This window comes from Ruditapes philippinarum, unplaced genomic scaffold (genome assembly GCF_026571515.1).
Source record: "Ruditapes philippinarum isolate M1 unplaced genomic scaffold, ASM2657151v2 ctg3206_1_1_1_1, whole genome shotgun sequence".
NCBI classification, from domain to species: Eukaryota; Metazoa; Mollusca; class Bivalvia; order Venerida; family Veneridae; genus Ruditapes; species Ruditapes philippinarum.
The window spans coordinates 148622-162784 of record NW_026859304.1 but is presented as its reverse complement, the minus strand read 5'-3'; the positions used below and the strand labels follow the sequence as shown (position 1 = coordinate 162784).

Below are 14163 nucleotides of genomic sequence, written 5' to 3'. Positions count from 1 at the left end.
AAATAGACATTTAAAGGAATTTCTATTTTTAGCTTATGCGGCCCCTAAAAGGGGCCAATCAAATTAATATGAGAAAACTTGATAAAACACTACCAGAGCATGCTACTGACTAAGTTTGGTGACCATCCATCAATTAGTTCTGAAGGAGAAGATGTTTAAAGCTTTTTTTCTATTTTTAGCCCTAGAGACCCCTAAAAGGTGCCAATCAAAAAATATTAGCAAACTTGATAAAAGACTACCCAAGAATGCTACAGACAAAGTTTGGTTTGATGATCTTCCATCAATTAGTTCTTTAGAAAAAGACATTTAAATGTATTTCTATTTTTAGCTTTTGCGGCCCCTAAAAGGGGCCAATCAAATAAATATGAGCAAACTTGATAAAACACTTCCCGAGCATGCTACCGACTAAGTTTGGTGACCATCCATCAATTAGTTCTGTAGGTGAAGATGTTTAAAGGTTTTTTCTATTTTTAGTCCTAGGGACCCCTAAAAGGGGTCAATCAAAATGATATTAGCAAACTTGATAAAAGACTACCTAAGAATGCTACAGACAAAGTTTGGTGATCTTCCATCAATTAGTTCTTTAAAAAAAGACATTTAAATGTATTTCTATTTTTAGCTTTTGCGGCCCCTAAAAGGGGCCCATCAAATTAATATGAGCAAACTTGATAAAACACTACCCAAGAAGGCTACAGACAAAGTTTGGTGATCATCCATCCATTAGTTCTGTAGAAGAAGATGTTTAAAGGTTTTTCTATTTTTAGCCCTAGAGACCCCTCAAAGGGGCCAATCAAATTTATATGAGCAAACTTGATAAAAGACTACCCAAGAATGCTACCGACTAAGTTTGGTGATCATCAATCTATTAGTTATCTAGAAATAGACATTTAAAGGTATTTCTTTTTTTAGCTTTTGCGGCCCCTAAAAGGGGCCAATCAAATTTATATGAGCAAACTTGATAAAACACTACCAAGGGATGCTACAGACAAAGTTTGGTGATCATCCATCCATTAGTTCTGTTGAAGAAGATGTTTAAAGCTTTTTTTCTATTTTTAGCCCTAGAGACCCCTAAAAGGGGCCAATCAAAAAAATATTAGCAAACTTGATAAAAGACTACCAAAGAATGCTACAGACAAAGTTTGGTGATCATCCATCAATTAGTTCTGTAGAAGAAGATGTTTAAAGGTTTTTCTATTTCTAGCTCTGCTGACCTCTAAAAGGTGCCAATTGGAATGACATGAGCAAATTCAAGTGTGACTGTCACAAGGATGCTACAGACAAAATTTGAAGTAAATCTGCCCAGTAGTTTCAGAGAAGAAGACGATTGTTGACGCATGACGACGGACGACGGACAATGGACGCCGGAGTATCCCCATTTGATACTAATAGCTCATCCTGAGCCTTCGGCTCTGGTTAGCTAAAAGATAAAGTCGATAATATATTACAAAATATGCTTTGTTTGCGTTAGGTTTTATTTTTAAACTCATCTAAAGTGTATATTGAACTACAGTTTCAAGGGCATGTGTTTTATTGTTATTTTGTTAAAATATATGGCTAATACTTTGATGTAAATACTGAACCACTATTTTCAATAAGGATATTGCTCGATATAATACAAATAATACGGTGTGTATATAAAGCACATGGCCCTCTATAAATGTTTATCAGTTCTATTCAATGGCTTATTATCCTAAAGTTTCTATTGTTATGGCTTTAATCCGTATAAAGGTCCATAGCATATCAAACAGTAAACAATATAAAGGTAAACTCCTAAATTTGGTGCGTGTGACATGCTCATTCCAAGTGCGCGTTTTAATGGATCCCGCCTATAGCCAAAATAAAATAAAGCACGTGCAACTACAAAATAGAGCACAAGCACGGGTATCAACTTCTGTAAACTGTCCTCAAGGAACGTCGCTAAAACCAGCTGTCCAAATACATTAACAACAAACTGTTCGAACGTGTTCTGTAAGCATCTGCTGTCAACCTCCAGATATTTTTCACCATTTCCGGTTATCGGGTTGATAGCGACCGTGGTATGCCGCAGAGTCATCACGCGCTGCAATGCGAATAAGAGCGTAAACATTGACAACGTCTGCCAACGTAACGTGAAGACAATACGTTCCCAAGCTGTTTCTAAACGAATTGTTGGCTCTGGCATTATGTAGTACCCCAAAGGCAGTGTGATACATGTTATAACTATTCCAGTCCTTATTAAATTATCCACCACTCTCCTGTCCTTCGGGTCTTGCTTAGGCGTCGAAGACATTTGATGTTTCAATATATATTAACACTTCAATAGTTGCTATACGGCAATTCCAACTTTTCACAAAAATTCAACTATTTGGTTAAAGTATATGTCACTTTACGTATAGTTAACTATCGTTGCATGTGTTTGAATACTGTCGAAATTATTTGCCCTAACTTTTATCATAGGATTTTAAATCTATATGATACCGGTAAATGTAAATATGTAAACAGCTTAAATAAAATAGTGCAACATTAATGTGCACACGTATAGGTAGAAATTGGTGTAAATTTATCGCTAATAAACTTCGTCCTATATTTTGGCTTTTATCGTATACGTTCCTAAACGGTCGTATGCACTCGTGGTAGCTCTCTGACATTCTTCAGAGAACGATTTCAGCTCGCCCTATAAAGCCAACCACCACCCAGGAGCTTAGACAGAACCGCTTTAAAGAGTGAGTTCGAATCTCACAAAACGCCTAACGCGGGCTTATCGGTAGCATGAGGCGACGGTGTTAGGTTGTAATCAACGCAAATAGGCATACTCGATATTGACAACATCTTTACACTTTTAACTCACTTTTAAATTAATTCCACTTGTATTAGGCACAAAAATCTAAAAAATCAACAACGAATTCGGAAATGATAAAGTCACCGAGTGCTCCTTAAAATGGTATTAATGTAAGAAGCTGTAGGATTTGTAAATAAACACATTCACCCTTGCTATAACACACTTGCTAGCGCCCATGCTTCGCATGAATGTCGCTTCAAATTTTCTTAAACTAGCGAAATGTGGTTCATATTGCCGTAAACGAAAACTTCGTACCTATTAAACTGAAATTAGTCCAATATGTAGCTTACCGTGGACTTCAACGTGACGGAAAACCGTTTGTTAATTTGTTTGTTTCATTTTACGCCTTTTTCCAACAGTATTTCAGTTATATAGGCGGGTAGTTTCCTAACCATCGTTCCTGGAGAGTTACACCAGTACTAGACTGCCTTTCTCCGCGTTTAAAAATACACTCATATTTGCAGCAGAAAAACATCGTATTTGCAGCAGAAATCAACGCACCTAAAACGCTATGACATGCGGGCACCGGTTCGTCAGTGTATTGGCGTAATGGGGAACGTATAAGCTGTTGTATTTGCTAATTCGGCACGAACTCGGGCAATTTGTGCTCCGGGATAATTCTTTTATGATATTTTTAGAGGTAACAAACAGAAGAAAACAACATCGGACAGGTTACGGCCCGAGTCACGCGAAAGTCGCTTTGCAGTTATAATTAACTGTTAAATGTAAAATAATACTCGAAAGTTACCTTGCAGTTTTAACTGTGTTAGCTAAATGTCATAATACCATTGAAATTGTTACTGCGTCAGCTTAGGCTAATAGAAAAACCTCAAAAGACGTCTCCGATGAACTACAGCAGTAGACCGGCAATTACGCCGTATATATAGGTCTCGGCCAATATGGTTCATTCCGGCGCCGAGTATACAAACAAAAGGTCAATGTAATACTCAAAAATAACTTTGAAAATAATCAAGCTTATAGGAAAAGTATATCACAGCTAGACAATTGTGTTCGAAGGTTAATGTTTTTGACAATATTGTTCATGTCAGACAAATTTTGTAAATCACTCGTAGGTCAGAGTGTTTGTTAATTTATAAATATTTTATTGACAATTATAAAGTTATTGCATCCACACACAGTTCCAGATTGCAACCTTGCCTTAACTGGTATTATTTCCGTTTATTCCTCATCATCAAGATACTACATTGCAAAGGTGGAATGGAAAGTTTTCTATCCTTCTTAAAGGCTTACATAAATTAAGAAGCCATCCTGTGCATGGTTTCGGGCATATAATTATGGCACCGACATTCCGAGGGGGCTATTAGCTAACGGGGTAGCAAAATACAATTTTGTAGTGGTATTCGAACCCATATCAGATAAAAAATTTTACTATAAATAAGTTTTATTCTAAACGGGATATCATGAAACAAAACACGGTGTTTATATTTTACATTTTATTATCACAGAATCTTTTAATATATTTTTAATAACTCAGTTTAAAAGTTAGGTACTTCACAGTACATATAAATAATAGAAAATTTGTAAACAATAGATCTTGTAGTATATATACTCAGCATAAAGCTCTCCTGTGGTCAGATACAGGGTTAAAAAAAATGTTGGTTTTGAAACTGAAAGTTTCTTTATAAAGTCAAAAAGACAGTCATTTCGTCAACAAGTATAGAAACAACAGAAATGCATGGGCAATAAGCAACAGTAATATAAATTAGATTCCATCCACAATTAAATCTGGAATTAATCCGCTGTCAAGTTATATTATATCCACTGTCATATAAAAGCACAATCCCCTTTTGTAAACTTTTATTTAAATAACTTTTTAAAATTGATTATTCAAATTAAAAGAAAATTGTAAAATTGATAACTCATAGTTACTCATGATTTACTCATAAAATATAACTTAAAAAAAATACTTGCTATAAATTTTACTATTAAAATTTATTTACTCTTTCAATTTATATAAAACAAAAACTATTTAAGTTCATTTTCCATCTCTTTTCATCCATTTTATAAAATATTGTCTATAAAGGAAGTTAACTCATGAGCTCTCCACAAATCTTCTAAAGTCTTCCAGGCTTATCTTTCCTTCTGGGTTATCAGTGCAGCATGCAACAAGCTGAAATAAAATTAAAAAAAAGATACATAAATTAACGAATTAAAACTGAATGAAAGATAAAGATATAGTAAATGATAAGGAAAGAAGAGAAAAAAAACCCAACTTTTTTTTAAAGAAATTGTTACATTGGGGTCTACTCTCTCAAATGAGATAAACTTTTAACTAAAACAATTTTAAAGACAATGTTGTTTTTTTTCTGTTGATTGTTTAGTGATACCCACACTGTTAAGAACACATTGGGATTTTCTTGCTGCATTATTGAATGAAGATCTCCGGTGGCCCATTCTCTATTATTTTAGTACAAAAGGGACACCAGAGTATATATCTACATGTACCTATCTTCAATAAGCTATATGGACAGCTTCTTTGAAGAAACTCAAAGGCACGAGCAGGGTTTTAAACCAGAACTCCGACATACAAGTGATTTGAGGTCAACGACCTTAAGACTTTTAGACACTTAGCCATGGAGGTTGGCACATATTTAATGCCAAAATTTTGTTCACGAGGGAAATAACTTAATCGTGAATTCAAAGATTTTCAATACATACGGCATTAATTACATCATCATCGGCGGGCAGTTGTAGTCTTCGGCACAAGTCTCTCATATTTAGGGCGTCTATAAATCCAGTTCTGTTTGTGTTGTATCGTAAGAACATCTCGTCTACACGGGATTTATCAGTAATTGCAATCTTCTTCAATTGCGCTCTGACTTGTTGCACTAATGTGTTTAAGTCACCATCTCTGAAAATATTAATTTCTCTATTTAAGCTTTTATTCAACCTATTGTACAAAAACTGAAAAGCATAGTATTCCAGGCACTCAGCTCAAAGAGAGCGTATTATCTGTGGTTAAGTTGTTACGGTCTTAGCCTCTCAACTCAAGAAATCTGTCTACATAGCTTCAATCTTGTTTCTCGACATATACAAATGATATCAGTACTGGTAAGTTCCAGGAAGCTAACTCGAGAATGATTCAAATCAACAAGTACTTTTAAAAATTAACAAAAAACACTCTCAGGATTCAGTGTATTCAATATAGGTTTCTGATGATAATATGAAGAATATAAATGCAAACATGTATAGAAAGCTATATGGCTGACATAGACCATTTATAAGGGATATACACTGAAGTTAGATATAAAGAATACTTACGTTCTCTTAACTTTCATTGGAGCACCTTTCACGGTCTCCTTCAAAATGCTCCCCTCTGCTAGCCTCTCTCTCAATGACTGTATTGTACTGCCTGTAAATCATAAATAATATCATGTCATTTTTACACTTTGAGCGGAAGCAGTGATAAGGGATTTTTCAATGAGTATATAAATTCTGTCATATCAAAATTTGAGCGCTAGCAACAATAAAACAAGACCTTTGATCCTTTAAGTGCAAGCAAACATGTATGTCACGCCTAGCCAATCATATCACTTATAATCAGTAAAGAGCCAGAGTGAACCATGTAAATAATAAACTATTATGCCAATAAAATCCACAGATTTCAGTGGGAAGAGAACAAGCCTATTTATTCAGTACATTAACAGGTTAAAAGCTGCACATCTATGCAGTATATCACCTATATCCTGCTTATGATTTCAGGTACATTGCAAATTAATGCTTTGCTGAATTTTGTTTTAACAAATTTCTGTTCTTCTCTATGAGCAAAATAGAATGGAATTTGGTATTAACTTTTAGTGCTCTATTGTATGATATTGCGCAGTTTGCGTGCAACTGTGCAAAAAGATAAAAACAGAGGCCATAACATGTTTGAAATTCAAAATTACAAGATGACCTTGGTTTGTGACCTTTAATGAGAAGCTTACCTGGGAACTGTCCTGAATGATCTTCCATAAACTTGAGGACGTATTCATCTGCATTAGTGATAACAAATCTATGTCTAAACACCTCAATAACGGCACCAATGTAGAAATCCTGTGGTCCGTAAAACACTGGTTGGTCTGGTAGGCAGTTAGGCTTGGCGACACGTGTTCGTTCAAGGAATTTTCCTCCGATGATACCAGAGTTACGCACTGGAGGCTCGTAGATTGTCATCATGTCATCAGCCAGTCTGTATGATATGATAAACCTACGCCCCTTGTCCTCCGGTCTTACTGAATCCTAAAATGATTTGATTTTGATTTAATTCTAAGTTTTAGATCAATTTAATTCCTTGAACAAAGCAAACCACACATTCTTCTGATTACATGGCATCACTTGCTTGTAATAACTACCAAAAGCTCAGTTTTACATAATATACTAGGGTTATCAGGCTAAAATTATAAAGATGGTCAGCCAACAGTGTTGAGCCTGGTTAAGCTGCAAGGATATGCAGGGTGACATGGCTCTATAGACTTGTGTCTATTTAAAAGTAATCACTTTCAGTTCAATTAGTTTAAGGGCTAAAATTGATAATCAGAGCTATTTCAATTAAGAATTTGTGCTATTTCAATTAAGAATTTGTGAAACTCTCTATGTTTTGATAAATGCCTTTAATACGCCAAACTTGTTTGAATAAACTCAGTTTTTTTTACGTCTTTAACAATTAAGAACATCTTATTTTATCTTATATTTGTTTTCAAATTGTAGATTACATATGAATTCCTTACTTAAACAAAAATCCAGACTTCAAATATATTAAGAAACTTACCATGACCCCCTCAAATCTGAGAACTTTATGATCATTTTCCAACATTTTGATAAAATCTTTCTTAGGAGGCTGTGGTATCAGTGACAAACAGGACTGCAGAGAGTCTTCTAGTGAACCAAACTGGTTAAATGGTGGAATTTCCTGAAAATAAAAAAAAACAACATGGGGTACAAAATTTGTAATATGGCAGAATTTCCATAAAATGATAACAAAAATTCCCTATAATAAACCAAAATGTTGTTCCCAGTTTGCTTGAACTACATGTAGGATAGGAATAGTCAATGCATCATTATTTTTTTTCCATTTCTTCAATAGGAAAATTGTTTTAATCTAACGTACACATGTTTTACCATATAAGTGGAAACTAAAGTAGTCTCCCTTGATCTTTTTAGTATGAAAGAAAGAGTTACTTCCCTTTATTTGAAAGTATTTCTTACAACATGAATTTAGTTTGATTATTGAGATCTTAAAGGTATATATTATTAGTTATAAATGTCGTTGACAGGTTATATGGCCCTATATAAATGGCTATTTGTAAATATAACCCGAGCCGTAAGGCGAGGGTTATATTGCAAACAGACGTTTATATACGGCCATCTAACCTGTCAACAATCTTTTTAACGAATTTATAATACAGCAAGCATCATTTTTTTAGAGAAAAAAAGTAAGATTTCTTCTTGAATCGACAGCAGCCATGTATATAAAACTATATAAACATCACGATTATCCAATGAAAAGTGACGTTACAAACATGCAGTATTATAAAAAGTTATATAAAGGGGGCAACCCTTAAAAAATTGGGTTTCTATAAAGGGGTTAACCTTTAAATAGTTGGCTATTTCATTTCCAAAGAATATAAACTGACCATTTTTGGTAGATCTCTCATTTTCTGTTTTACATCAACTGTTGGGAATTCCGATATTCCGAAAGTGTGGTAATAGAAACTCTTTGTGAAATTGTCACAGTCATAGATAAGGAACCGTCTTCCGTACAGCTGCACCGTGTCTCCGATCTTGAAATCTTTTGGTGTAAAATACTCTTTAATCTCATGTGAAGACAGTTCCATCACCACTGCGGGGAAAGACGAGTCAACATTATATCTATTTATAGGAACTTTGTGTCTACCAATGAGTACTGGGAATGGATCTCTACCGTCGTTGGCTGTGTGTACCTCTCGAACCTCTAATGTATCATCTACCAAGAAATACTGAAATAAAACAAACAAAGTTTAAATAACAAATCATTCACATGTATGTATGACAACTGACAGGTTCAAATTTTCAGCGCAATGGAAATAAAAATCCATTTAATTCATTGGCTCCATTTTCATACATAATCAGTTTATACTTCATTAGACAGGTCCAAAGTTAAAAGCTTCTTTTTTAATTTTAAGTCATTGCTAAATTGCTATTTGTCCCAAATTAGTATTAGGATTCAAAATTTAACTATTGTTTCAATTTATTTACAACTTATTTGATCTCATTTCACAACTTACACAACAATCCAAATTTGAATGATCCAGACACATTTGTCTTAAATTATTATACATATGGTAAAAAAAACAGATAGATTTTTCAACAAGATGCAATTGGTGACATTGTTGTCAACTTACCTCATACAAAGTAATTCCATTATTCATCACATGACCAAAACAAACATACCTATATCAGACAAGTATCAGCTATCATGTTGGAATATGGCAGTGCTTTTACTGATATTGGAACGATGTCCATCCAAGATAAGCAAACTTACATTGGATCAATGTTGCCATACAAACGTAAAAATATTTCCATATAGAATACATTATACTTACATGTATAACAAATGGTCTCATTTCACCGAACATGTTATCCCTATCGTCCCAAACACAGAAGAAACGTAAAACTTTTCTGTCCAGTTCAAGGAACTGTTTCTGCTTGTCAAAAGACGATGGTGTTGTGTATGTGCGGAGAGCGGCTGCATTCTTTCTTCTCTCAATGTAGGGATCAGTTGGCAGTCCTTCACTGGAATTCAATACTATTCCTTCACTGTCCAAGAAATCCTGTGATAAAGTGAGGAAAAAAAGATAATATTAAATACAAAGGCATGGTAATGATGGAATTTTATTACATGCTTTTCGGTGGTTTATAGAAATATATCAGTGATATAAAACTGATAATTTCACTGTTTTAAACAGTGAAATTATCAATTTGATAATTTCACTGTTTTGAATTTAAGCCCCTTACGTTGTTTCAGTGAAATACTAGCGTGCACAGTACTGGGAACCAACTTAATGATGTGACGTCGTAAATTACGTCGTGTTGTATTATTATTTGGCGCGCTTTTCATTCAGTTTCATGTTTAATGTCTTTTTAAAACGTTTCTTTGCATATAATAAAAAGAAAATTTGTTTAGTTTAGTGTAAGATAGAAATATATTTCACCTTGTGAACACCAAAAGTTCGTATTTCACTCGTGGCTGCGCCACTCGTGAAATATACCTTTTGGTGCTCACTCGGTGAAATATATTCCGATCTTACACTGAACTAAACAAATATCCTCTATATATTCAAATGTACAAGAAAAATATTGGAGCATTTGAATATTCTGACCAAAAAATGTAAATACATGTATATAAATAAAGAATATTTTTCGCTCATTTTTTCCTTAAAATTTATCTGTATAGATCTTTAAGAGGCACAGAAAAATGTATTGTTAATAATCTGCTGGGAGCATTTTAAAGAACAAAGACACTTACGCTTGTAAATTTGTCCATGTTAACAATGTGGAAAACTTTTCCGTAGAATGTAACATTGACACCATTGTTAAGATCCTTCCAGTGCCAATGGTCACCCTGGTCATTCTTTGGCAATCTCTGTCGTTTTATCAATTTACCTGTAATACAGATACAGCAAATTAAAACTCTAAACCAGAATGTAATTTTTTGTTACAATTTTGGCGGGAAAATTTTTCAAAAACAATTTTTTACAAGCTGTTTGGGAAAATGCCCATTTTCCCACCCCTTACAAAAAGTAATTGTTTAAAATTTGAAATTTAAGTATACAATACTACTTTTGTAACAAGAAATAAAAATAATTAAAATAATTTCCATTTCATTTCCCCTTTACTAGTTCAACTTAAACCAAATTTTAATTTTTGGCCAAATATTTTCCCAAATTGTACCCGGTAAAATTCTTTAAATCTTAGATAATATTACAAATTATGATCTGATTTGTATTCTGTTTAAATCTAGTGTTTTGGTTGATGGTATTTTTTTTGGGCTATGATTTCAAATATTGCTAATCTGTTACTGTATATAACATATATGTAAAAGCCACAAGGAAATTTTGTCTCAATATTAAATGCATTTTAATCAAACCTAGTCCCTACTTAATTTATGCAAATGTGAATAATTTGTGAAAAGACATGAAAGGAGATGCTTTCAAAAAATTTCATAAACAATGAAATAATAATACCTTGTGGCATACCACTGTTTTCTACATGTGGCTCAATAACTGCAATACTGTCATCTTCAAGGTAATAGAAAATATCTACAGGGCGTACCCGGAAGTACTCATCTTTTGACTCATGAACTGTCTGCTTGAAGTATGCATTAAACCTTAGCACCTAAAACAAAATAAAATTCATGTAAATTACATTCAGATGGAAGAAATTTAAATAGTTGTACAAATGTTTTTTATTCCCTCAAATTTAAAATTAATACTCAAATTCATGCTACAATAGTAGGTGTTTATGAAATGAAATGAAAATATAATTGTGAAATGGAACTTTCACATCTGATTCTTTAACTTTTTGCAAGTAAATTAGTCCAGTGTTTCACAGCATATATATATATTATATTTTAATGTACGGAACAAAAGTTCCAAATTTATTATATGCTAGTTTTAAAACTTTAGATATGACACTTTTACTTCAGTGATATTAGCAAAAGATAATTGCAAATAAATGTTTAATTTGCACAAAAGCTGACAACAAGACACTTAATATACAGCACTCCCTGTGGGTTGCACTTCCAAGCTGATGTTGTATTATTCCAGACACATATTAATTTACCTAACCATCAATTCCTCCTCAGACCCCCCAACTCTCCAACATGATCTAGACAATATGGTTCTGTGGGAGAAGCAGTGGGACATGGAGTTTAACCCTTCAAAATGCCAAGTCATCCATATCACCAAAAATAAGACCATAATTAAACACAAATATATGCTCCATGGCCAAATCCTAGAGTCTGTTACAAATGCTAAATATCTCGGACTAGATCTATCTGCTGACCTTAAATTTAATACACATATATCTCGAATAACTTCCAATGCAAACAGATCCCTTGGCTTTATTAAAAGAAACGTCATCACTAAAAATGAGAAAGTAAAAGAACTAGCATACAAGTCCCTGGTCCGCCCACAGGTTGAATATGCCTCATCTATTTGGTCTCCTTATACTAAAACCAATATTGACAAAGTTGAGATGATCCAGAGACGTGCAATAAGATGGGTTAAAAGGATTACTCCCCTCACTCTAGTGTCACAGCCATGCAGGAAGAACTGGGCTGGCGATCCCTTGAACATCGCAGACTGGACTGTAGACTGATAATGTTTTATAAGATATACCATAACCTAGTTGCAATTAATCTCCCAACTTATGTTCAAACCCCACATAGATTAACCAGACATATGCATCCCTTATCCCTACGTCAAATACAGGTATCCTCCGACTACCATAAGTACTCTTTCTTCCCTCATAGCATTATACTATGGAATAAACTTCCTAGTAACATTGCCACCCTGCCCAACCTGAGTCAGTTCAAACAGGCAGTTGTGGGCTTGCAGTACTAGTCTTACTCCCAGTGTTTTTAAACTATTTTATCTCTTATCATCTTGTTTCACTATTAACATTTTAACCATGACTAGAATACATTTTCAGTCTCACCTTCCAAGCATGTCAATGTTTGGACTTTTCTTTTTAGCTTTTCTCTTCACCTTTTACTAACAATCCGACGTGCACTAAATTCCTGCCTTTAACACTCGTAAGAGGGGTTGGCAGTATCCAGAGATAGATCTATGTAATGCCATGTTTAAACTTGGCAGAATGAACTAACATTAAACTGTTGTTTTTTTAAACACTGACTGAAATTAGATGGACATTATCACATACATTAAAAATTTTCTATTTAAGATGCTGCAATAAATACCAGTAAAAAAAAGTCAATCCTTAAAGGACTATCAAGTACTATGGAACCACTAAAGACAGTTGCAAGGCCCCACCTGATATGTATTTGAATTTTATATAGAAATGTTACCAATTATCCATTACAGTATAAGTGATTAGACATTAACATGTTAAAATACCTTTTTATCCCAAGCCACATGTCCTGGCACAAAGTCCTCTGGTGGGGCTTCTTTTGCTTGACCATAGGTCAGTGTGGGATTAAAGTTGGCCAATTCATCAAGCTCCTGCTCTGATAGTTGATTGTAAATAATTGGTTCACCGCCTATTCCAACAGTAGGGTGTGTTGGCAATGCATATCCATTTCTGTAGCCTAGGGACTGGCTTCTGTGATACTTTGATTTCTATACAAAAAGCAAAGTTTATTTTCATTAAAAATGTAACAATAATGCATAACTATATATTATGTTAATACAATTCTTAGAAACATTTCTTTACAGCTTAAGATTAATCAGGTCCATTGTTCCGTACACAGTCATACAGGACGTAATTCTCTATGTGCAACATACATCTACATCATTCTGCTTCAAAATCCTTATCGATTACACTAAGCAGGCATTACATACATTTGTATTAGCTTTCATACCAGTTAAATTCTGTAATATTAAATAATACTATATTATAGTATTCGTTTACATGAGTAAATGGCGTGAAAAATGATATCATCTCATAATCTAGGGCCCTAAGTTTGTCCATGTCCTAGAGTCAACACCATATTAGATTTGACTGTTTAAATCAAAAGTCTGGTAAAATGTTTGGTAAGAATTAAAGAAAACAATTAAATAAACATCAAAGTAATTTATTTATCAGAGAGTCATATTACTTCAACATAAAATGCTTGAATTATTTAAAGATAGAGTGCATCAAATAAGCACTGTGAAAATGCAAGGAAATTCATCACAGGCCACCTAGCTGTAGATCAATATAATACATTGTATCTTTATTTAATTTGATTTTTGTGACAAATAGATCTTTATTAAAATAATTTTTAATGAATATGCAGTAAGACACGCCATTCGAACAATAACTTTCAACATTAACATTCAAAATTTAAAAGTTTAAAGCAAAATGATCATAACACTGGAACTGCATGTCAATAGCAACTGAAAACAATCACTTTACAATTTTATTTATAAAATTATGAACATTTTCGCTAATATTTTGAAAATATCTTACCGTGGGATCAACAAATGAATTCCCGGGTAGAAAAGGCAAGCCTTCCATTCTGTATTTCTTTGTTTAATGTGTTTTGACTGTTTACATTAGTTGTTTTGCAGTTGAGTCTACACACACAGCTTCGTTGCCAGCACCGTTTCTATGCAAACAACCGTCTCGCGTAACTTTGCGAG

At 33.7% G+C, this 14163-nt stretch overlaps 2 protein-coding genes across 2 annotated transcripts; both read right to left on the bottom strand.

Moving 5' to 3' along the window:
• Positions 1 to 1640: 1640 nt before the first annotated feature.
• Positions 1641 to 2548, bottom strand: LOC132756010 (uncharacterized). Its single transcript, XM_060746955.1, has one exon. It carries the CDS (start codon positions 2267 to 2269, stop codon positions 1706 to 1708), a length of 564 nt encoding a protein of 187 aa, XP_060602938.1. The 5' UTR covers positions 2270 to 2548; the 3' UTR covers positions 1641 to 1705.
• A 1709-nt stretch (positions 2549 to 4257) lies between these two features.
• On the bottom strand, positions 4258 to 14149 carry LOC132756000 (EF-hand domain-containing protein 1-like). Its single transcript, XM_060746939.1, has 11 exons — positions 13991 to 14149; positions 12937 to 13158; positions 11044 to 11194; positions 10326 to 10462; positions 9403 to 9630; positions 8455 to 8796; positions 7590 to 7730; positions 6766 to 7060; positions 6101 to 6191; positions 5498 to 5690; positions 4258 to 4949 (listed from the first exon to the last, which is right to left on the bottom strand). Exons 1-11 carry the CDS (start codon positions 14036 to 14038, stop codon positions 4872 to 4874), a joined length of 1926 nt encoding a protein of 641 aa, XP_060602922.1. The 5' UTR covers positions 14039 to 14149; the 3' UTR covers positions 4258 to 4871.
• Positions 14150 to 14163: the final 14 nt, after the last annotated feature.